This window comes from Cyprinodon tularosa, unplaced genomic scaffold (genome assembly GCF_016077235.1).
Source record: "Cyprinodon tularosa strain WSP-4 unplaced genomic scaffold, ASM1607723v1 ctg17, whole genome shotgun sequence".
In the NCBI taxonomy this organism is placed as follows: Eukaryota; Metazoa; Chordata; class Actinopteri; order Cyprinodontiformes; family Cyprinodontidae; genus Cyprinodon; species Cyprinodon tularosa.
In genome coordinates, this window is record NW_024038531.1 from 3,077,580 (window position 1) to 3,101,151 (window position 23,572).

At 38.9% G+C, this 23,572-nt stretch overlaps 2 protein-coding genes across 5 annotated transcripts in view; one reads left to right on the forward strand and one right to left on the reverse strand.

Moving 5' to 3' along the window:
- The window catches only part of LOC119781026 (liprin-beta-1-like), a 38,273-nt gene extending 27,638 nt beyond the window's left edge, over positions 1 to 10,635 (forward strand). For all 3 annotated transcript variants that reach the window (XM_038281323.1, XM_038281320.1, XM_038281321.1), the window contains 18 exons: positions 2,403 to 2,502; positions 3,944 to 4,005; positions 4,081 to 4,147; positions 4,357 to 4,475; positions 4,675 to 4,748; positions 6,502 to 6,556; positions 6,711 to 6,855; positions 7,165 to 7,300; positions 7,375 to 7,497; positions 8,379 to 8,529; positions 8,681 to 8,792; positions 8,877 to 8,965; positions 9,092 to 9,214; positions 9,284 to 9,409; positions 9,486 to 9,674; positions 9,836 to 9,994; positions 10,071 to 10,136; positions 10,214 to 10,635. In XM_038281323.1, the coding sequence (XP_038137251.1) occupies positions 2,403 to 2,502; positions 3,944 to 4,005; positions 4,081 to 4,147; positions 4,357 to 4,475; positions 4,675 to 4,748; positions 6,502 to 6,556; positions 6,711 to 6,855; positions 7,165 to 7,300; positions 7,375 to 7,497; positions 8,379 to 8,529; positions 8,681 to 8,792; positions 8,877 to 8,965; positions 9,092 to 9,214; positions 9,284 to 9,409; positions 9,486 to 9,674; positions 9,836 to 9,994; positions 10,071 to 10,136; positions 10,214 to 10,285 (1,968 nt within the window). In that variant the 3' untranslated portion in view covers positions 10,286 to 10,635. The remainder of the gene's footprint in view (positions 1 to 2,402; positions 2,503 to 3,943; positions 4,006 to 4,080; positions 4,148 to 4,356; positions 4,476 to 4,674; positions 4,749 to 6,501; positions 6,557 to 6,710; positions 6,856 to 7,164; positions 7,301 to 7,374; positions 7,498 to 8,378; positions 8,530 to 8,680; positions 8,793 to 8,876; positions 8,966 to 9,091; positions 9,215 to 9,283; positions 9,410 to 9,485; positions 9,675 to 9,835; positions 9,995 to 10,070; positions 10,137 to 10,213) is intronic.
- Positions 10,636 to 10,937: 302 nt separating this feature from the next.
- LOC119781027 (NADH-cytochrome b5 reductase 3-like) lies at positions 10,938 to 19,268 on the reverse strand. 2 transcript variants are annotated; one of them, XM_038281324.1, is made up of 9 exons: positions 19,115 to 19,268; positions 18,727 to 18,852; positions 16,600 to 16,672; positions 15,324 to 15,430; positions 15,119 to 15,248; positions 13,380 to 13,463; positions 12,027 to 12,112; positions 11,840 to 11,939; positions 10,938 to 11,175 (listed from the first exon to the last, which is right to left on the reverse strand). In XM_038281324.1, the coding sequence occupies exons 1-9, from the start codon at positions 19,133 to 19,135 to the stop codon at positions 11,003 to 11,005; spliced, it is 900 nt and encodes a 299-aa protein (XP_038137252.1). In that variant the 5' UTR covers positions 19,136 to 19,268; the 3' UTR covers positions 10,938 to 11,002. The 2 variants fall into 2 exon arrangements, with proteins under 2 accessions (XP_038137252.1, XP_038137253.1); XM_038281325.1 differs by lacking the exon at positions 10,938 to 11,175 and adding an exon at positions 11,705 to 11,754 and having other exon boundaries at positions 11,795 to 11,939.
- Between the last annotated feature and the right edge of the window lie 4,304 nt (positions 19,269 to 23,572).

Below are 23,572 nucleotides of genomic sequence, written 5' to 3' on the forward strand. Positions count from 1 at the left end.
ATGTGGGACATGTTTTGTCCCGACTCTCAAGAATCAGTTATTATTTTTCACGTCATCAATACCAAATTCAATCTAATTGGATGGGAATCTACGTTTCATTTGACGCACCACTACAAGATGAATCGACAGATTCGGCGGTATTCATTCGCGGCAAATCATTGCAGCTTGGTGGCGGTGGCGTTAGCATAGTAGCATGGACGACGAGATGATTGAAAATGAACACAACGGAGATCTAGTCCTATTGGCAGACATCCATTTAAAATGTAGGCAACGGCATGAAAAAAGTGGTTTCTACTTTTACTTTTATACTTTAAGTAAATTTACAAGCCTGTACTTTGTTACTTTTACTTGAGTAAAGAAGTTTAATCAGTACTTCCACTTTTACCAGAGTATTTTTTAACACAAGTATCTGTACTTTTACTCAAGTACAGAAAGTGAGTACTTTTGCCATCTCTGGCGTCAATTCACAACACATGTCATCTCAAGGCTCTTTACAGTTCAACAGATCATCCAGTCAAATTGATTCGAAGTTTTCTATCTAAGGAAAACGAGTTGATTGCATCGACTCATTGGCTCGAATGAAATTCCTTTACATTAAGCATGCTAAGATGAAGATGAAACCTATGGTGTTGCTGCTTTGTTTCGGTTTCTCAATCATAAAAAAATTGAGGATTTTAGCTAAAGACAAACCTAGCCGAACATTATGCAAGGTAGAACTGCAGGTTTTAAATATTTTGCTTCTTTTATTATTCCAATAAAATATAGCAGGTGTTCCCAGTTTGTCTTTCTTCAAATCTTTTAGACTACGTTCACACTGCAGGCCTTGATGCTCAATTTTTTTTAATTAAAAATCAATCATTTAATATATGCGACTTGTATGTGATCCCCTGTGGGAACTGCATTCATACAACTTAAGTGTCCCGCATGCGCAGTAGAAGATGCAATGACGTCACAAGCAAGCATGCTCTGTGTTTACAGAAGTAAACATGGAGGGTAGTGCTGGAGAACATTTTTCTCAGCCTTAAAAACTCAATCTTTCCAAGAGTGTTAAACATAAATACTACTCTCTGCATTATCGTCCACCATTGCTGTTTTCTTGCCACTTCTGCGTAGCAAGGAGCAGAAGAGTGACCACTGTCGGGTATTAATGACATTCAGGTCGGATGGATGCATTTGAAAAGATCAGATTCGTAGCGGATTCAGGACCACGTAGCCAAGCGGCCTGGTTCGCAATGGAAGAAATCAGATCTGTGTTGTTCAGACAGTCATGAAAAGATCAGATCCAGGTCTCATATGGGTAAAAAAAAAATCTGATTTGGGTCACTGCAGGCTGTGGTGTGAACGAGCCTTACTTAAAATATAGTGAGACTGGAGTCTCTCCTCTATCCAGCACAAACTGTGCATATCGAACGGCCGTTTGTGCTTCATGCACAACATCAGGGTTTCTCTGAGAGGTACATGTCATGGAATGAAAAGCTGCAACCTAAACAACACGGAATCACATTCAGCTGGATCAGGAGCTTCATCTGTTGAACGTTGGAATGCTGCGTTCCCACCAAACAAGATTTCAGCGATCAGAGCGATCCATCTCCATATTACCCGTAGGTAAAGGCACATCCAGGGATGCACTTTTAGCTATTTGTGTAAATTAATCAGGGACTCAGTGGGCGGGTGCACAGTGGAGGCGAAGCTTTTTTGTTTTTTTGGAAGAAAGAAAAAATAATGTTGACACAGAGTGAAGTTAATAAAATGAAGAAAATGTAGCACCTGAAAGGACTATTAAAATCATTTATCATCTTAGTTCCAGAGCGCGCCCCAGCCGGGTGCCGCCTCTCCCCCACTCTAGGTCACTCTGTCCGGATTCCTGCTGCCCCTGGCTGAGCTCCAGCGCGCAGCCGCGCCTTAAATCTGTTGTTTTGGGACCTCATCTCCAAAGGATCTGGTTGAACGCAACAACACCAAAGTCCCTGTTCAGCTTTCCATAATGGATAAAACTACTGTGACTCACTCGGCTAAATCCATGTTCGCCATTCTGGGTTACAACCAGCAGGCAGCAGATATAGAAGAAGCTTCTTCTTTTTGGTGACGCTGTAAAGCAGGAGGAGAGGAGCTTTTCGCTCTCGATGCAAATTTCTGTCTAAGTTAAGCAAGCGACGGAAACCCACTTTGAAATCATTTGGTGTGAACTATAACAGAGGTTTTTGTAAATCTGGAGCATTCGGAAAAAGTATGAAACAAAAAGCTGGAAAGAACTGAAATAGAAATGTTACTGGGGAATATTTTGTTTTTTTTTGTGTGCAGAAATTCAGACACAAGTAAACTAGTTGTTCTTATGTTCGTTTGTTTTTTCTTATATTTTCCTGTTGCTGTGGTTTGAGTATTTTGATGGCTCTTCTCTGCAGGAGGAGCTGCATGATCTGCAGAGGCATCTGGAGGAGCAGGACGAGGAACTAAGAAGGTTGAAGGGGGAGGCCCACAACAGAATTACTGGGGGAGAGAGAGGTGCGAGTTGTTTTCATAACAGGATGAATTCCTCTTTCCGCTTTTCTCATTTCATGCACTTTAACTTTTAATTTTCTGGGATGGAAGGATTATTTAAGAAAATGTTGACATTCCTACGTTATTCAGCTCCCCTGGAGTTTTCTCTTTATTAATTAGTTTCCATCTTGCATTTAAATTCATATTTATGTTGTTGTTAATCGGCCCTTATCTCCCTGTCTGGAGAATCGACCTCGAACACATCAGACTGTCTTACTCCTTCCACCCACAGCTGACCTTATCTTATCCCTGCAGCTGGCAGAGGAATGCAGGGTTCTAAAGGAGGCGGCATCAAACTCAGTGGGTCCCTTTAGGTTTTTGTCTGGTTTCTGTCTGACTGTACTGCTTTGGGAAAGATTTCTTAAGACGAATTTGAACAACAAAATGATGTTGCTCTTCCCTGAAGTCAGCAGGCGTCTTTGTTTACATGTCGAGACGACATGAAGCAGGATTGAATCCTGAAGGACTCGAGCTCATTAGCTCAGTTAAATTCACAGGTTCTACAGGGATTATTTTAGCCTGACGTAGTCCGACTCAATTCTAGTCAGAATATGAGTCTGATACTGATCCATAGAGCTGTGATTATGGGGCGTGTTTCGAACGAACCAGGAAAAATAATGCCTCTGCACTCAATTGGATAGACCTACAACCAATAAGAGCAACGGAGTGCGTGACGTATGTTAAGCGAGGCATAGTTGTTGTCCACAAAAATCAAAGCGTGCAGTTTCACGCCTAGAATAAGAAGATGAGCCTTGATCGCGTTTCTCTGTTCCTCTTTTAAAATTAATTTGCTGTCGATATCTTCTAGAACAGACCTAATAGCAGAATCTACTCACCCAAACTCTCCAGCGGCAGCCATTATTGTTGTCACCCTAGCGCGCTTTGGTCACGTGGTTGATTACGTTACTCTTGATCATCTGTCCATAATCGTATAAAGTCCGCCCTGACAATTTGATTGGATCGCCTGACAGTGGGCTTTAATACTCGCGCTACTATGGAGCAGAGCCAGACCGAACTTCCCCGAACTCAAACCTTGTGGGCGGGACTAAGTTCTGACTGGCACCCAGGCTAGGATTATTTGTTCAAACAAGAAAATGTTGAAATGAGAGCAGAGGTGTTTTCAGTACACTCAATCCATCCATCCTTTTGTTTGTTTTTGTTTATCCCTCCATCAGTTCAAATCTCTTACTCTCCATTTATACATGCATCTGTCAATTGATCAATCGGTCTATCCATATATGTGTATGTAAATTAATGGTTAACATTTAGATTTATAATTTAAAAACTTTAACAAAATGCTTTAGTTAAAAAAAATGACTACAAAACCAGTCTCCTTTCAGAGCTACAATGAATTCAGGATAAACTTACACAACTGTAACACCTTGTTTTTTTTTAATCTTTCCAGATACAGAGGTGGTGAAGATGAAGAGGGTGTTGGAGCTGCTGACATCGGAGAATGATGAGAAGGTACAGAGTGGCATGTCGGCGGTTACTCCGCCCGCCAGGATGCATCATCACTTCAGCTTTTGTGTTTATTTGCAGGAGAGGAGGATTAAAGAGCTCGAGGAGTCGCTGACGAAGTGCAGGAGAGTGCAGGAGTTGGTCAGAGGTGAGAGGGTTGTTCACAAAGCAGATTTTACTCATCAAGTAGTAACATTCCCAAATATGATCAAATTTATCATTAAAAGCATTTACTGTAGAGCTTTTTTCAGTAAGTAGTAAAGATTTAAAGCCTTCATTGGATGGATGACCTCTGAAAAGAGATTAAAAGCATATTTGTCATTCAGTGCATGACTGTGTGAACTGCTTTCCTCACAGAGAAGCTAAAGGAAGATGACTACGCCGATATCACAGATGATCCCTCGCTTTCCGTGTCCATGGAGGTGGATCAGGTCACCCTGGAGTTGGAGGGGGAGACGGGAAGGAGCTGCGATGAGGTAAACACAACCTCTGTCCAAACAGCTCTGACACAGGATGAACCCCCGACTGGAGACTTCCTGTAGAAAAACTCCAGCTTCGGTCTCCCACCCTGAAATGATCCCCCAGTTCACAGCTTCTGCTCTGGCTTTTTTTTTGTTAATGTTTCTTGTCTGAGCGACATACTAAAGACATTTTTTTTTTTCTCTGTTTTCTCAGTCCATACCTTGTATAGCCGTCCTTTCTGAAATGAATGAGCTGGACAGAGAACGACAGCTACAAGCAGCAGAAAGGTAAATTGTAGACTTTATTATTATAACTAATTCAGCATCTTTCAATGTTATTTGCTTTGGGGGACTTTTAATTTTTTTGTGTGTGTGTGTTTTGGGACAAGTTGAATTCAGTGCTCAAGCCTTACACTTCATAAAACGGTCAGCAGGGGGCGACTCCTGGCTGTTGAAACTTCGAAAATTGTCTTCTTACTGCTGTGGTTTCATAAACTTAGACCTGCAATGCTTTTGTGTAATGTTCATTATAGAATGATTGCTTTAGTGCAAAATGGAAAAAAAATAGAGATGTGTCAAATGTGGATAATCAATAGTGTACAAAAATGTTCTTGGCACTAAAATTGTACTTTGCAAAAATAGTTTGTGGTGGGAGGAAAAAAAATACACATTAGCCTGAACAGACCATTCAACGTGATAATACATGGTTCATGACAGAACTCTTCTGTTAGGTTGTTTTTCCTTAGCAGGGAGGGAGAAGTTGGTCAAAGTTGACAGAAATAGATGAAGCTTCCAGGCACTGCAAAGACCAGAGTGGAGGAAATGATACACTCAAAGTTGTTTAGATCAAATGATACTTGGATTAGGATGATAATGGCTAAATCTAATGAAGCATCTGTGTTGAAGCTTTAACAGGTTAGACATTTTCCATGCAGCATTCAGCTATTTGGCACAAATATTGGGCAAAATATCTGTGTTTAGATATGCAAAGCTGGTGGAGACTAGTGCTGGTAGATTAGTTGATTTTTCTGTTTATGAAGATAAACCCCAGCCCACCCCCTAAGCTATCTTCTTCCATAGCTTAGGGTGACATCAGTTCATCACTTCTTGTTCTTAGATGTGTATTTAAAACTGATAAACTAGCTGAACGTAGAACATCAGCTGCAACATTTAGTTTTTTTTAACGAGCATATTTAAAAGCTTGAAATTAAGCTTTTATTATTGAAATAAAAGCTAGTTTTAAATTTTTAGTTTGGTAATTTTTTTAGGATAAAACTTAAGTTTAATGGGAATGGATTAAATCTGTGTGCCTGATGTTTTTTTTGTAAATAACTTAAGACTAGCGTTCAAGCCTTCTTTTTTATTTAAGTTAATTTATAACAAAACATACTCATATAATACATTTTAGTTTGTCTGAAATGAGAAAGTGTAAAAAGGTTCAGCAGGTTTGTAATCCTGCACATTTTTGAACTCCACCGAAACATTTTTTTTTTTTTTGGTAATGTATTTTTCTAATTCCCCCCAAAAAATAGTTTGACTTAAATCAATGGATTTTTTTTTACATTAACTCAAATCCCAGAACCTGCTGCTGTTTAGGAGGGGGAAAAATTATTTCACTCTTTATGTTGGGCTTAAAGTGGTTTTATTGTTTATTTGTAATATTTTACTAATAAGAGAATCTTTGCCACTGCTTTTTTCCTCTCCACCTGAACCATAAAGATCCTAAACCAGACATTGATTTTATCTGGTCTTTGATTTCTAGAAAAAAAAAAAAACATTAAAGGTGTGTCCATGTTAAAGAAACCTGTTTTTATTAGTGGTCTTGTAATATAATTTTTTTGCTCATCTAGAGGATAGCATTACAGACAACAGAGGCCTGATTATCTAAGAACATATTTTATTCATCTGGATACAACAATTTAAGTTTTATTGAGTCATAAGGTTGTTTGCTTCTGCTGACATTGTTTTTTTTTTCAGGTTTTCTTAACTGACATTTGACGTGCTTAATTTTCTATCTAACTGAAGTTTCTGATTGTTTCAGCTCCGTAGATGATCCACAAAGCGACGGTTCGGCTGTAACCAGCAGCACTGAGCAGGTAGCATCCAGTCCTTTCATTTATTTATACACAATTTTTCAAGCTCTGCTCTTGTCTGTAATGCAAGTAGTTCTGTTGACATCTAGTGGTCAAATATGGCACAGCACACTGTTCTTTGCTGCAGATTTTTATCAGTTTGTTTTTATTTGTTCAGGTTAAAAGAGAAGCAGGATCCAGTTCTTCTTCCAAGGGAAAAACTAACGTTGGGAGTTTTGGCAGCAAGAGGGTCCGTGCCTCATTTGGCCGCGGCTTTTTTAAGCTACGTGGAGGCAAACAGACGGCCGGCTCATCAGACCTTGGTGAGCATAACTTAATCTAACACTTACCTGCAGGTTTCTATCCATGTTTGTGATTAAAGACTGTACCTGGAGTGGAATGATCCTGGTATACTGTAGGGAGGCAGCTAGAAATGAAAAAGACTGACTAATAATACAGGGTTCTGCAAAGGGAACACTTTTTATTTTTGGCATCTTCCTTAATTAACCCAATTCTTTTCTATTCATTCATTTCTATTTAATATGAAAAGGATCAGTGAGACAGGGAAAAAATAGCATCAGATGCAACCGGTAACCATTTTTAAACCGATTTCTGCAAATCTCTGTTACCAGCCGAGGCAGAACGTAAAGGCACCGAGCACCTCGACCTCGCAGGTGTTCCTCCCCAAAAATCCCACCGCGCCGCTCCTCTCCCATCATCTCCTGAAGCCAAGAAGAAGTCGAGCGGGTTGAGGAAATTCTTTGGCAGGTAAAGCATTGTGAGTAGTGTAATGTGAATGCACTGAAATCGGTTCTGTAGATTAAAATGGTCGTCTCTTGCAGACTAAAGAGGAGCCACTCCACCTCATTCAACCCGGATGATGGAGCTGAGACGGAGTTCAGGAGGGGCGGAGTCAGAGCCACGGCTGGTCCTCGGCTCGGCTGGTCACGAGACTCAAAGCACAAGTAGGTGTTCAGTGGAGGCAACATGTGCAAACCTAACGTATACAAGGCAGCAACTAATGCCGTCTGTAGTCTGGTCCATCCTGCTTTCCGTACTGTTCCGTTTTTTTTCAATGCTACAGATGATGTTCTGCACATTTAACTTATCTTAGCTTAGATTTTTAAACCCTATATTTGTAACAGTAAAATAGCATAGAGACTTATGAAACAAGAATCTTAACATTTTATTTATTTTCTGGTTTTATGAAAAATCTGAAGTACCCCAAACTTAACTGGATTAGAGATTCTTTCAAACACTGCTTATCAGAGCCTTCACCACCTTAGATCTGTTTAAATATGGAAGCTACATAACATTGATTAACAGAATAAACACAGACTTTGTTTTACAAACCACTATCTCTCTTCAAACGATACATGTTTGGAGTAGAAAAAAACAGTTTAGACAATTTCAAGTATTTTGAAAGTAGAGCTAAACGGATGGTTTAGAGTCCTTAAAAGGAGTAAAATAACCCCTTAATACAGATGGCGACTTCAACATCGAGGAAAAATTAAGAAACAACGTAGACATAGATGCAATTGCATTAAAAAGTATATTAACCTGATATATTACTTGACAGTATTTCTTTAAACCTTAAGCTTTCCTGTGAACCACTAAGTTAATATTTTGCTAAGCTATTTAGTGAAAATGCAAAAATCTCCCGTTAATCAAACCATGGCTCCTGTTTCAGAAAGACCCCAGACAACTGTCACCCTGTTTTTAATGGGAGGGGGGAAAAAAATTGAGATTAAATTATGTTCTGCCTCTTACTAGTAATTGAAGTTAAGGTTTCTGCTGATAGTGGATCTGTTTTTCCTGATTAAAGGAATTCTGCTCGTATTTTCAGAGCTGTGGACACTCCTTTCTCTCGGTGGAGTAAAGAGGACGTTTTTGCCTGGCTACAGGAGCAGGGCCTCGGCTTGTATGCAGCTCAGGGACAGAACTGGGTCAAATCGGGACAAACTTTACTGCAGGCGTCACAACATGATTTGGAAAAGGTTGGTTGTTGTTTTTTTTTCCCCTGATGTGAAAAATGACATCCTCACTTGATTTAATCTGGAAATCTTTATTCATCCTCAAATGGTTCGAGAAAAGATTAAATTTAGCAAAACATCTTTGAAGAATGTAATATTTACTGTGAATCCTCAGGAGCTGGGAATGAAGCTGCCTCTCCACAGGAAGAAGCTGCAGCTCGCCCTGCAGGCGCTCTCCTCAGAGGGAGATGACCTTCAGGGCAAACTGGACCACAACTGGGTCACCAGTGAGTGATGGTGTTTCACGGTAGACCTGCTGAATCCTGCAAAGGTTTGAGCTTCAGTGCCGTTCATCTTTTATTTTTTTTCAGGGTGGCTGGATGACATCGGCCTCCCGCAGTACAAGAGTAACTTCGATGAGGCTCGAGTTGATGGACGCATGTTGCACTACATGACAGTGGTGAGTCTGTGTAGGAAAAAAACCTTTGATTCTTCATCCCATCATCTTTTATGATTCTGGAAAGAACTAGAACTGATTTAGATGAGTCCAAACTGATCTCTGAAGGGTATTTCTCCTCCTCTGCAGGAAGATCTGCTGTCTCTGAAGGTGGGGAGCGTCCTTCATCACCTCAGCATCAAGAGGGCCATCCAGGTCCTGCGTCTGAACTCCTATGACGCAAACTGTCTGAGACGTCGCCCCTCTGATGAGGTAAACACCTCCCACCTTTCTGCTCCCATTCATATATGAAACCTTTTTAACTTGTTTGAGTTTGAACAGAACAACATCACACCGGCTGAGATCTCCCAGTGGACCAACCACAGAGTGATGGAGTGGCTCCGCTCCGTCGATCTGGCCGAGTACGCTCCCAACCTTAGGGGGAGCGGAGTTCATGGAGGACTAATGGTGACGACCTGACGCGATTAAATGTCCCTCCAGAGGTGATTTGACTCTAACCTCCGTACATTTGTGTATTTTGAAGGTGTTGGAGCCCCGATTCAATGTGGAAGCGCTCGCCCTCCTGCTCAACATTCCTCCCAGCAAGACCCTGTTGAGACGCCACCTGGCTACACACTTCCACCTGCTAGTCGGCTCTGAAGCTCAAAGGCTCAAACAGGAGTGTCTGGAAAACCCGGATTACACGGTCCTCACAGCTACAGCTAAAGTTAAGGTACCTAATCACCCTGAACAACTGTGATTACTGCAGGTTAGCTTACAGGGGCAGCTTTGTTCTTTTACTCAATGCTAATGTTAGACAGATTTTGCTTGAGAATAAAACAACTCTCCAACCAGCAGCCTACCATTTAAACGATCGGCTCTTGTTTGTTCCAGCCAAGACGTTCATCTTTTGGTGGTTTCGGCTCCCTGAGGAGGAGACGTCAGGACGACGGGGAGGACTACGTCTGTCCAATGAATGTGGAGATGCCAAAGAGCAGCAGCTTCCAGAGGAACGTCTACGTCTATGAGGAAACCTTCGACCCCATGGAGCAGGTACTGAGGTGTTTCTACTTCTGAGTCTTCCTAGATGGATTTATAAACATCTGAGCTTCATCTTTTTCTTTACAAGATGGAAGATTCCGAGGGAACCGTCAGGCAGATTGGAGCGTTCTCAGAAGGAATCAACAATCTGACGGTAGGAGGCCAAGCTGTTCCCATGTGATTATCCTGTCCATAATTCCTACATTTGATGGCAATGTTTCTGTGTTCCAGAGCATGCTAAAGGAAGATGAGCTCTTCCAGGTGATCTCAGTTTGCCCCACAGAGGATAAAACAGAAGTGTAAAACTCCTCCACCTGAGTATCAGCCTGCAGGTTATATCTGACCAAAGTATTTAGTCTCTATTCTGTATTTATTGAGGTTACTCATAGCATGCATGAATTAAAATATCCAGTTTTTGTGATTTACAAAACTGACTCACGTTAGATGAAGGAGCTCTCTTGGCGTCTTTAACCTGTTTGGTAATGAACAGGGTTGTTGCACCATCTTAAGCAGACCTGACAGTTTAAAGGCAACAAGAGAGATCTTCATACAGACTAACAGCTATCAAGAAAGCCTTGTAACCAAAGATGTTTTTAGAAGCAGAATCTTTGTTGTGCGTTTGAATTGTTTTCGTAATAAAAGTTTAAATCCAAGTTTCTTAATCACTTTTTACATGACAACCACAGACATCACTTCAGTGTCAACAGATTTTTATGCAATACAAGCTGCTGCAGCCAGATGTACAGTTTATACTTCAGGTAACAATTAACAAAGCTGACATTAAGCAGCAATGACTAATGAGTTCTGCAGGTTTTTAAGGCACTTGATGAACAGCCATCGACCTTAACTTTCCTAAACACATACATCTCTATTCACAAAGTAAACTCCCATGGTTTGGTCCTAGCTGTAATTGCTTTGCATGGATAATAAGCCATAAATATGGTTGAAACTGTGCAAAAATAATAGCTAGAGGCCCTTAAATATCCAAACCTCTCTTCCTCCAAGCGGGCGGACGGACGTCTAGAAGGCGAACCTGCGGCTTTGTGAGAAGCCCACTTTGTCCAGGTTGGGGTTGCAGGCGAACTGGATCATTGGTGGAGGGCCACACATCAGGATGAGCGTGTCGTCACCAGGAGGTGGGAGATGTTCCCTCACCATGTCTTCATTGATGAAGCCCTGACTGTACTCCCAGTCTGGAAACAGAAAAGTCAAAATGAGATGCTTTGTTTGGCATCACCTGCTGGTGAAAAAGAGGAACTACAGCCACAACAATCAATATTTAAATTTTATTCTGAAAAATCTAAACATTTCTAGTTTTTTTTTCTTATCAAATTGAAACTATACTGGCTTTTAAAGGTCAAGATCTAAAACTTGATGTTAAAATTCTATATGCTTCTCCCCAAAAAAGTCCTTATTAGTATAACTGAAGTTTTGGGAATAATTTGGTGCAACTTTAAAATATTTCTTGAAAAATGCAGAAACAACTTTTGTTACTTCCTGTGCAGTTAGCTAAATATATCAATTTCTATAATCTATTGGGGCAAAGCTACATGGCTACATTGAGAACATTTGGTGAAATTTATTTTTTTTTCTCCCCAGAATGCATGTCACCTAAATAACTGAATTTTAGTAGAATTAAGGGGAAATTAAACAGTTAACCGGGGGAAGTTTCTTGTTTCAGGTAATGGACTCTTTTCAGATTCAATAAACAAACATTTTAAATGGTTCTCATTTTTTTCAAAACACGGCTTGCCAATATTTAACATGGATTTAAAAGCAGCAACTTTTATCTATCACTACTATAAGAAAGGAGAAGGCTGCAGAATTGAGGGGAGGAAAAAATGTCCCAGGACTTACCCTCAGGCGCTTTGTCTACTGTGTACCACAGCTTGAATCGGTCTGGATGGTTGGCTTGAACCTCCTCCAGTTCGTCTCTCAGCAGGATGTCCTTCTCAGTCTGTGGACACAGTAGTGTGTTTTTACACATCTGATAGCATCTCTCTGGATGGACAGACATCTAGTGATTCAGGTTTATGAACCTCACCTGGTTGGCAAACAGCAGGTGACACACTGTTTTGTCCTGAGGATCCTTTGTGACGGCAGTGATCAGCTGCAGCATGGGGGTGATCCCTGAAGAAAACACAGGCTGGTATAATCACTATCATTTGGGCTGTTTTTATACTGAAAGAGTCTGTCGATTTGATCTGTTATGAGGAACTTGTTTTTGATCAAACTCTGATTATCTAACCAGAGACGATGCCCGTCACTTCCTCACATATTACTCTGCATATAAGCTCTGCAGAATCAAACCAAATAAAAAGAATCCCAAGGAAGGTCCAATGGTAAGTGAGACTTCCAGGGCAGGCAAATATATTTCTATTTAATGCTACGTTCACAGCCGCTTTACATGCAAAGTCTATGGTTGATGTGCATCAAAAGGTTCTGGAGCAGCAGAGGCTCGATTTAGAAAAAAATGTAATTGTTGATGCTCGACACTTCACATCAACCAATCAGAGAAGCTGATCTGGGAGCTGGCAGAGAGACAGACGACAGCAAAGATCGCTATAACTCCACTGAAACAGTTTATTAATGCCGAAATGGGCTTTAAATGTCAAAACCTGACAGCAAAATATGTTCGCTTTTATTATTCTGTCGCCTGCAGTTTGTACCAGATAGCTGAAAAGCTCCCAACATCTACTTCCAGCCGCCTTGAACAGTAGGGGAAAACCCCCAAGCAGCGACCGGGCCTGAGGCAGCTGCTGCTAAAGATACCCAGTGACAACGCCCTGCCAGCTGCGACAGCAAAATAATATTTAAGGAAGGATCATAATCTTGGTAAACTGACTGCATAGACGATGATTTCAGGTGAACTTCCTTGCTTAAAAATATGTTAAAAACTACTTTTTACCCACTGATCACAGCAAATATAGCAAAGCCGCTCTCTGTCATTGAACAAAGGAGCAGAAGCATCCGACGCATCAACACACTTTACTGGACGAGCTGCAGAAGCATCAAAGATGCTCAAGAGGAGCGTCTGACCTTGACGTGTACAAGCAACAAAAATGAACCAGCAGGTTCTTTCTTGCTTCTGAAATCGTGTGCCGTGTGAACGTAGCATAAGAATTTATTTTAGTGCCTGAAGTTTTAGTATTAAATCACACATGACCAATTTGCAAAGAGGTGAAAACAGGCCTTCGTCCTGCCTTATTTATGCTTCTAATAAACCAATGCACCACATCAAAAAACTCAAATAATCTTAAACTGCTTTCCTTACTAACAGAACGAGGGCTTGATTGTAATGACAATCACAAAAGCAATGAGATCCAAACAGAAGCTTAAACTCAACAAGGAAAGATCTCAGCTGAAAATGGTTCAGATCTGAGTTTTTCTACCTCACCTGTTCCTCCAGCAATCATCCCCACATGTTTGGCTGTCTTGGTCACAGCTGGAGATTTCTTATCCGGCTGAATGGCAAAAACTCCTGCAGAGACAACAGGTTCAGATTAAAGTTGAGACTTCAGCAGTCAGATTCAGAGACCAAACCAGATGTTAACAATGAAGCTAATGTCAGCATGAGCCTCAATGTTCACAGCAATCCCTCACTTTATCATACTCCTACAACTGAGTTTCTGGTATTCTGTACTTTTTAGACCAAAGTATTTTACACAGGTTATAAATGCAATTAAAACTTTAATAAAAAAATATGTGACTTGCCTTCTTTAAACTACAGGTTTCTAACATTTTTAACAATCTGGGTAGTTGAGAAAAGAAAACTAAGTTAGTTTGGTCTAACCTGTGGATTCAGCAAAAGACAGAACAAGCTAATATAACTGTTTTTCAGAGTGCGTTATGCTGCTATTTTAATGCTAATTCACCATCTGTAACAACTTAGATCAGCTCTTTATCTTGTGACATTACAAAATAAAATTACTTTAAATTCGGCTCATTTTCCATAATAGCTTTATTTTGTTTGTTTAAAAACACAAAAATAGATCCTATAGTGATATATTTAGGCTGTTTTGTCCCTTTAAGAACCAGGGTGACTATGGTGTAATCATTGTGACATTACTTTGAGCATGCGGGCACCAATCTGTCAGCCCACTGTCCTCATGCTCGGTTCCATCTCTGTACGTGCTTAACAGCAGCTGTGCACTCTGCTGTTTCCTGCTCGCTCGACTGTCTCTGCCCTCTCGACTCCATAAATGTATTTAAATGAACCGCACCATTAGCCAGTCACACTCTACTAATTTGTTGCAAATACCACATGCGGTTTAATGAAAAACTGCCCAAGTGGAGGATTAACAGTCTTACCCTGCCGTATGTTATGATTGCTTCACTTTTTAAATCTAATATTAAGAATGAAGGAAAACCTTTACAACATGCAGAGCAAGGACAACCAGGTCTTGAGGAATGAATACTACACAAAATGGCAGTAAGCATATGTGTACAGTATAAAAAGTATAAAATCAAAGAGTTTATTTCACCTAACATTAAGTTTTAGCTAAATCTTTTACCTTTTAAACTTCTGCCAATCCTCCTTTTTGGTAGTTTTTCATTAAACAGCGTGTAGTATTTGCAACAAATGCTTTGATTGGATGAAAAAAAAGTAGCGCGTGATTGGCTGATGGTGTGGTTCATTTACATACGTTTATGAGACACAGCTGGTGGCCCTAATCCTCTTCCGTAGGAGACAGTACCAACTAAACCTGAAGTTAAACATCGCACTAGAACTAAAATGAACTTTGTGGATTTTTGGACATGCATTCATTCCAAATACATAGCGCTAAAATGTTGAAACAGAGTCTTAAATTAAATTGGTCTAAATGAGAAAGACTGTGGATTAATAAAAAATTATCAAAGGAAATCCTAGATCTTTTTCCAGATTTTCAGGGATATGAAGTATTTTTGTTTAGGTCCCAAAGTATAAATATAAAATAAAATAATCCAAAAGTTTAATCTTAAGAAATTGGGCAGCATAATGATACAAATTTGAATTAAAAACAGCTTTTTTTTTTTTTTGAAATTCAGATTATCTTATTCTAAAACGAAAAATTTTCACACCTGTGTGTGAATGGAAACTGATCAAATCAACTTTAGGACTACTTAACAACGTTGGTGTTAATAAGTCGATCTCACCTTTGCCTTTGTAGACCAGAAGCCCACTGGGGCCCCTGAATTCAATCGTGTCCCCGATCTTCAGGCTCTCCAAATACTGACTCATCTTCCCCCCTTCTGGAAATTTCGGATTAACGTCTTTGAAATAAATCTGCCAGAACGACAGAGAGAAGACATTCAAATACTCTGAGTAAAACATGGAGGCAGAGAAACGTCTGAAATGTACCTTCACCACCAGGTCCACATAGCCTTCATCATCATCGCTGGAGACGGGCGTGTACGGGCGGACGACCAGAGATCCGTTTATTTTTGCAGACAAATAGATGTGCTGGCCTGGGAGGGGGAGAGAGCGGGGATGCATATTAAATTTTATAATTTGATATAAAAAAGCTTTTGAGCTTAATTGCAAAAAGATTGATGATTCCCAGGATTTGATGTGAGGTTTTTAAAGTTTTTACAGATAAGAATTTATAAATTGTTTATGTTTGAAGTCCTGCCTTAATAAGATACCCTAAAATAAGGGAACAGAGTCCACCTTCTGTCTAACTATAAATCCACATGTTCTGTTTCAGAGATCAAAGAAAACAGTAGAGAGGTCAGGTAAAACGTTCTGGCCGTCATTCGGAAACGGAAAGGTTTTCCACTGGCATTGCTCGATATGAGAAAAAAAAATGTTTGGAAATTATTATGATGACATTATCAATAACAATAAATCCACATTTTCTTTGCTTCTAGGTGTGTTTATGTGTTCAACTGTTTGAGACCAATAGCATCTTTGACACTGGAATGTGTCTCTGGTGACTGAGTGAAAATAGACAACCAGCTGTGCTCCAGTCTTTTCTAATATTAATACTATATCCCAGATTGGAGGAACTCTGTCTCAAGAGAACCATTAGTTGTGCACAAATATGCCTCAATAATAGCCTAAAGATAGTTTCTGATGTTTAGAACAGATAATTTCAGCATGAGCAGAGTAGAAAAACATGACACGATGGAACAGCGGTGAGAACAAAGCCTTTGTCTAAAGAAAAAAAATGTAAATCACTGGTTAAGGATTGTATAGAGTCATGCATGAGGAACAGCAAACAGGTAGAAGAGCAGGTCTGGTCAGAGGAGATCAAAGCTGATATTTCCAGCCTACACAAAGCATGCTGTGGGGGAAGAAAAACTAAGATTTCCTGAAATATCCTAACAATAAAACATGGTGGTGGCAGTATTATGCAAAGATGATGATTTCCAACCATCCAAAGAAGATTTTTAAGGAGTTCAACTCTGTGGAAGTGATTGGCTAATAAAAACTCACCCAGCAAATGTGAAAAGTGGTTAAACTGAACAATAAAAATTAAGATTTCTTTTTTTTTATTTTTTATAAATGTGTCCTTTTCTTTCTACATCTTAAGAACTACTTTGTGTGAGTCTGTTGCAATACTCTGGCCTTATAAATATGTCCTTTATTCAAGATACCAGATGTTTCATGTGTCCATTGCAGAGCTCATACTGACCGATGGGCAGGCCGAGGATGTGTTTAGGAGAAGGCAGAGCAAAGCGGAACTTCCTGGTGTCGTGACTCACAATCTAAAAGAAACGACAAAATAATTTCAGCAATTATGCTGAAAAGACTCAAATGTTGAAAAGGCAGGACATCCATTGTCAATCAAACAGACATATTTTCTTACCACACTGATAATCAAACGAGTAATAGATCAAACAATAACAAATCTCTTTTTAATCGACTGGGTTGGTTGGATGTTTAATGGTTAATCATAATTTTAATATCATTACCAGATACCTGAAACTTCCTGCTGTAGAGTTCAATAAAATGCCATCTAGTGTAGTGATAATAATGCAAGGTTACAATCCAACCTCTGTGTTTAATCAATGTTTAAGATTAACTTATTCAACTATAAGTGATATTTTTTCTGAGCTCTTAAGGGCAGATCAGACTTCTGCAACTGCACACATCAAATGTCACTTGGGTCTGGTAGCGAACCAGTTTTGCTGGTATGCTTCTGCACCTCGGTCTGGAATTTCTAGGGACACATAGCAGTTTCCCGCCAAAGCGCGAGGGGGAGCCTATTCGAGAACTCGTGAGAACGTCGGCGGATGGTCACAAGAACTTTGTTTTGGCAGAGACAATGGCATCTTTATATAAATTAACCTTTTGTTGTAGTTGTTCCTTGGTTTTTAAAAATGGTGCACCCCGGCACAAATCGAGAAGGACGACCACACAGCCGGAAAGGCATACCAAGGACCAATCACAGCTGCTTTTTGTCTGCGTACTTCCGCTTGAGGTCTGCGCGGGTTTGTGACCAGGATTTATTTTTTAGGTGTGCGGCGACGGTTGCAGAGCCTCTGCGCGGGGGGCGTGGTTGTGCACAGAGACAGATTCAACCTTTGCAGAGGCTATGCATCAGAAGCATAGCCCCTGCAACCAGTCTGGAATTTCTAGGGACACATAGCAGTTTCCCGCCAAAGCTCGAGGGGGAGCCTATTCGAGAACTCGTGAAAACTTCAGCAGATGGTCACGAGAACTTCGTTTTGGCTGAGACCTTGGCATCTTATTTGTTAAAGGCATCGTACGAGTGGTTGTACTTCAGAACCTTCTCGATTAACCTTTCATTGTAGTTTTCCATTGTTTCTCGGTTGTTAAAAACGGCGCGCCCCGGCATTGAATCGAGAAGGAAGACCAAACAGACAGCCGGAAAGGCGTACCAAGGACCAATCACAGCTGCTTTTTGTCTAGGCACTTCCGCTTGAAGTCTGTGCAGGTTTGCAGCCGTCCAATGCATAGTCAGGATTTTTTTGAGATGTGTGACAACAGTTGCAGAGCCTCTGCGCGGGGGGTGTGGTCGTGCACAGAGACAGATTTGACGGTTCCAGAGGCCATGCATCAGGAGCATAAATTGGCCTTTACTACACAGAGGCTGCATCTGCAGCAGATACAGTTCCCTATTTAAAAAATTGAACAAATAATCTGCAACTATTAATAAAACTGCACGCTGTGTTAATGGTGCTGTGAGTAAAAAAGATATAAGGAAATGTCTTTTAGGTTCTTTATAAAGATTACCTGGTTAAGCCCTAATGTTACCTGCGGCTGCTGTGATTCTTACAAGTTTGTTATTGACCTGATCTAGAAATTCAAATAACAGGACATCTGTAGATTTTAAACCAAAAAAGTAAAATATGAAAACATTTTTGTTTTAAATATTTAGTAATACACACTATGGAAAATAACTTTACATTTTCAGCCTTTTCAGAGTGATTTGGTATTGTTCTCATTACACCATCTTCCAAAACCGGGAAACTTAATTTAAGTCTGGCTCCCAATTTAATGTTTTTAGATTAAAAACAAAAAAAGTTTTTTTTTTTTTTCCCCTTATCAGATTTTTTGTATACATCTGCTCTATAAATACATTTAGTTCCCTCTTATATCACATTGATCTTACTTATTACCAAATTTTTTGAATTTGTAAATGTTTTCTACATGTGTTTAATAAAGATTTGAGTAAAAAAAAAAAAAAATAGAAAACCTGTTCTTCAAACTGAGCCTACAGAGCAAGGATGGTACATAATTAGGTGTTATGCATTAGCAGACAGGAGGAGGAGTTGCTGCACAGTTCTCTGCTTACCTGTTTGTCAATTAGCCTGAGCGCATATTTGATGTTTGGATCCTCCAAGGTGATGGCAGGTCTCCTCTTGGAGAAGAACAGCCTGAAGATGAGGTTGATGATGCCATCAAAGCCGCCTCGGATCAGCTGTGAGATGAAGGTCAAACAGCAGAGTATCCACTAGCATTAGCTTCAGGCTGAACAGCAGCCCTGCGGGGCGTCGTCAGAGCTAAAAGTCATCTTAGTTTAATCCCCAACAGGACAAGTGAGTCACGCAAATTCCTGCGGGGAGGCCGACTGGACGTTATGTGGAAAAACTGAGTGTTTTAGCTAATGCTAGCTTTGAGCAAGGCTGCGGGTTTTAAATGTATGTATATAAACAAATAAATGTGCATTGAACCGTACTCACCCCGATGATGTAGGACAACATTATCAGTTCGTTCAGACAGCTCGAAAATTGTTTGTTGGGAGCGCTGCACAGGAGGAGCTGATTGCAACGGAAGTTCAGGCTGCGAGATTTGCGTGAAGAGATGACAACATCCGGTTACAGCTTTTCAAAATTAAAGCTTTCAAATTAAAAAAAGTCGTATTATGGTTATTTAAAACTTTACACAGATGGTTCAAAAAATTCAAAGGTAAATGTGAGAATAGCTATATTCATTCCAGAATTTAATATATGTATATGTAAAAGATTAACAGACCTTTTGTATATATACGCAACAGAAATGGTATGGCAGGCCGATTTGACATTTATTAGAAGTGACGTCCTCTCTGTTTCATTTGTTGATCTCTAAAATTAGATTCTTCCTAGTCAAAACTAGTCACATTTCTATCATAGATAGCACTAAAGCATGCTACCTAGTCATAATTACAATAATCCTAGTCAGAATTGTATTTTAGATGTCACTAATTGCATTTCTAATTTCTATGTGATATGTATATTTTAGATAGGAAGAATGTTATTTTAGATATCTGAAATGTTCATTTTGACTAGGAAGAAATGCATTTGAGACATCTGGATATATATATTCAATCAAGCTAATAGATGTCAAAGCGGCCTGCCATAGGAGGTAGCAATTATTATTAGTTTACAGTGGGTGGAGGAGGTTAGACCGGACAGGGTGGTGAGTTGCACAAATTCTAAAGCTGCAATAGAAAGCATTCCATTCATTCAGGAGGAAATAATAGGAAAGACCTTGTATGAGAAATTCATCAGAGTTTGTTTAGGTTATTTAGGTGTAATAGATGTTCAGTTCTGTTGGGTTCCAGCACATGAAGGAGTGAGAGGAAATTAAATAGGAGACAAGATGGCTAAAGGCTTTAGGAAAGCAGAATATAGATCAGATTCCATTTGGGAAAGGGAAAGATAAATCAATAATTAAAAAGAAAGAAACAAAATTATGGCGAAAAAATATGGGATGAAGATGAGAGAGAAAGAAGATTATATAGGGTTCAAAAATCTGTAATTGTTATAAATTATGGAGAAAGAAGCAGAAGGGAAGATATAATATATACTAGATTAAGAACTGGACATACCTACTTGAATGAGTTTTTGTTTGTACAAAGGAAGAGAAATAATGATTTATGTGAAGGTTGTGAAAGAAAAGAAAATGTGGATCATGTTTTGATGGATTGCATTAAATATGCAACTGAAATAAAGAGGATGAGGAAAGCAATTACGGAAAAAGGGAGAGAATAGAGTATTAAAGGAATTTTAGGGACAGATGGAGATAGGGAGGAAAATTTGGTTATTAACAAAGCATTCTTTTTATTTTTACATAACACAAAAAAAAACATAGCATATAGTAGGTGGAACTATAGAGCTACACACTCATGTACAGTAGGTGGTGGTATGCACCTATAAGTTGTTTGCAATCCGCATTTGTTACTTAAGTAGAAGTAAAGATACTGCAGTTTAAAAACACTCTGGTAAAAGTTAAAGTATGAGTAAAGACCTCTTTACTCAAGTAAAAGTGAAAAACTATGTGCTCTAAAAACTACTTAAAGTATAAAAGTATGAAGTAACCTTTAAAAAAAAAAACAGCCAGATGCCAAGAGTAACGTTTGTTTTAAAAATGTAACGAATAGAAAATACAGATACTTGTGTGAAAATGTAATGAGTAGAATTCAGAAGTAGGAAGAAAAATAAGTAATGGAGTATAGATACCTAAAAAGTGTACTTAAGTACAGTAATGAAGTATTAGTACTTCGTTAATCGACACCTCTGATTTTGACAAATAACAATAGCTTAGAAAATATATTCAGGTAATTTAGCTTAATCGTTAACTCTGCATATAAAATAGATCCATTAAACACAGATTCTCCAGTCGGCTTTCAAGTAATGGAAATTAAAAATTCATTTTACCAAAGAATGAATAAGAGTTATTCATACTACAGAGTGATAAAAAATATTTTTACAAACAAAAAATGTCAGCCTACTGAACGATATGTACAGTATGACATGGATATGTGCACACAGTGCATATACATAATAACAGCCTTTTGTCTTATAAGTTTTATTGATCCAATGAACAGATGAATCTGAGATGAAGCCCTAATTAATCTCAATTTCTATAATTCCTTCAGATCAGCCTGGATTATTTGAGATTAGATTTTGGTTGAATTTGGAAGCTTCTGTGGATTTCATGGATCGATACCTTAAAAAAAATAATTAAATATTGCCTCAAATCAAGAAGAAATTCCTTAACAGCCAAAGTAAGACAATTTGAAACATCTGTTATATATTTATAGATGGCTTCTTTTCACTAATATGCTTGGATACCTATAGTTGTCTGTAAAAACCTCTAGGAATGGACTTTTTTTTTGTTTTTTGTCAGCAGCTTGAGTCAACCAGTAGTAAGTGGGAATTTTATAGGACTAGTCATAACATTTCTGCATCCAAGTTTATTCAAAATGGAACCAAGGTTTTTAAGGAAACAAAAAACTCCAACCACCTTAAAATGAGCAAACATGGTGGTTATAGGTTGTATCTAACATCACTACATTTGAAAATACACTCCGACCTAAATTATAACTCTGTTTATGCATGCTTCATAATCTCTGATGGATAGGTCTGATACATAAACATTTCCTCCTGCAGTTGTCACACATCATCTTATTACTGTGTTTTTGCACAAAAAAATACTTCCTAAGAAACTGGTTAACTTTATTGTAAATGTTGCAATCAGAGCTAATTCCTTCACATTCAATAACAGTATGTGTGTCTTTGTATAAACATGTCTAAATTAAAGCGGTGTATCTAATTTTTCATCAAAATTACCACAGAATTTAGTGCCAATGATGCTAAACCTTAAAAACTCACATACGCATGAAGATTTCTTTGATCATCTGCTTTATAGCAAAGGGCAGTATATATAAAAGGCAACATTTAGGCGAGTTTAATGAAAGATTACAGCTCGAACTTTAGTGTTCAACATAAAATTTATAGCTTTATGATATAGGATTTAATATAGATTGTTAACTTTAGTGAATGATTGTGAAAAGGAAGGAAAAAAAGCAGGTTCCAACATTTTTTACATATAAAAACAGAAAAGTACGCTGTGCATTTTTTACTGATCCTCCTCGATGCAGCATAAGATATCAGAATACTTTTCACTTTTTGCAAAAGCACACATTGTAAAATTATTTCCTGCAAGGTTTGTGCCATATTTATCTACCTGCTGAATTTTATTCTAAGCTTAACCCATTCTTCTTATAAAACATAACTCAGTTAGATTGAATCTAAAGGGGCTGTGAACATAAGTCAGAGACTCTCTTAGATTTATTTGGTCTTTCCAACACAATGACAAGCTTTGATATAAACCCTTCCACTGATGCTCTATGTTTATAGACAACCTCCCAAAAGGTGAACCTTCAGTCTCATGCCTTTTGTTTTCATCCCAGACAGACGTGTTTTTAGCTCCATCCATCAATCAAATCTGACAAACTTTGTTTCTCCTAAAAAAATGGGGCCTCGCTGCAACAATGCTGTCGCCATGATATGTTTCTAGGGGAACAGTTTGTTCGGGGTAATATAGAGGATAACATTTCTGTCTACAATAACATTTTACTCAAATAATTTAAAAGACAAATTTTAATTTTATCTGTTTTCTGCATCACCTCCATGGCTTGTGGGAGATTATATCTGGCTCCCATCTTGCTGCTTTGCAGTAAAGGTCAGATTAGTTAACTGCAACAGGTCACCTGATCCCTGTGGATCTCTGCAGCTCCTCCAAAGTTACCATGGGATTCTTAGATGCATCTTGGTCCAATGCTTCCTTCAGATGTCTGTCAGTTGGCGGAGAACCATGGTTAGGAATTATAGGGTTCCAGTTTTTACACTGTCTTGTTATTTTGAAGTGATATATTAAATCTTTGACACGTTCACAGCTTTGGATTTTATTTAGAATTAACACTTTTCCTCAGACCGTCTGCTGTGATCAATCTTGCTCTTTTGTCCTGAGATTATATTACAAACACTGAAATAACTTGATGGCTTCTTGACCCATCAGGGCACATTTTCAGATTTAAATTATATTTTTAATAGATGTGGTAAAAATGTTTCTTATCCAGTAGATCGCAGTGCTGATCTCTGTTAAACAGGCTGCCCTGAGTGTGGAGCAAATTTCAAGGCAACAGAAATTGGTCACGCACATCCTGTCTTTTTTTTCAGGTTATGATTGAGTGCAACCCTGCATGGGAATGAAAACACGACATGAAATGTATCAACAGGAAATAAAACATTTTTATTGATCATTTGTGTATATGAAGTTATATAACAACAGTCAGAAAACTCCACAGAGTGAATCACTACACAAAGTGAAACGAAACTGTAAAACACCTCATCAGAAAAATGAAGGTATACACA

Coding starts and splice junctions, on each gene's coding strand:
- LOC119781027 (XM_038281324.1), bottom strand. CDS start 19,135: ATGTTGTCCTACATCATCGGG. Junction 15,431..16,599: donor CATCCTCGGCCTGCCCATCG/GTCAGTATGAGC, acceptor TCCCCCTCCCAG/GCCAGCACATCTATTTGTCT. Junction 11,176..11,839: donor AGTAGACAAAGCGCCTGAGG/GTAAGTCCTGGG, acceptor TTCTGTTTCCAG/ACTGGGAGTACAGTCAGGGC.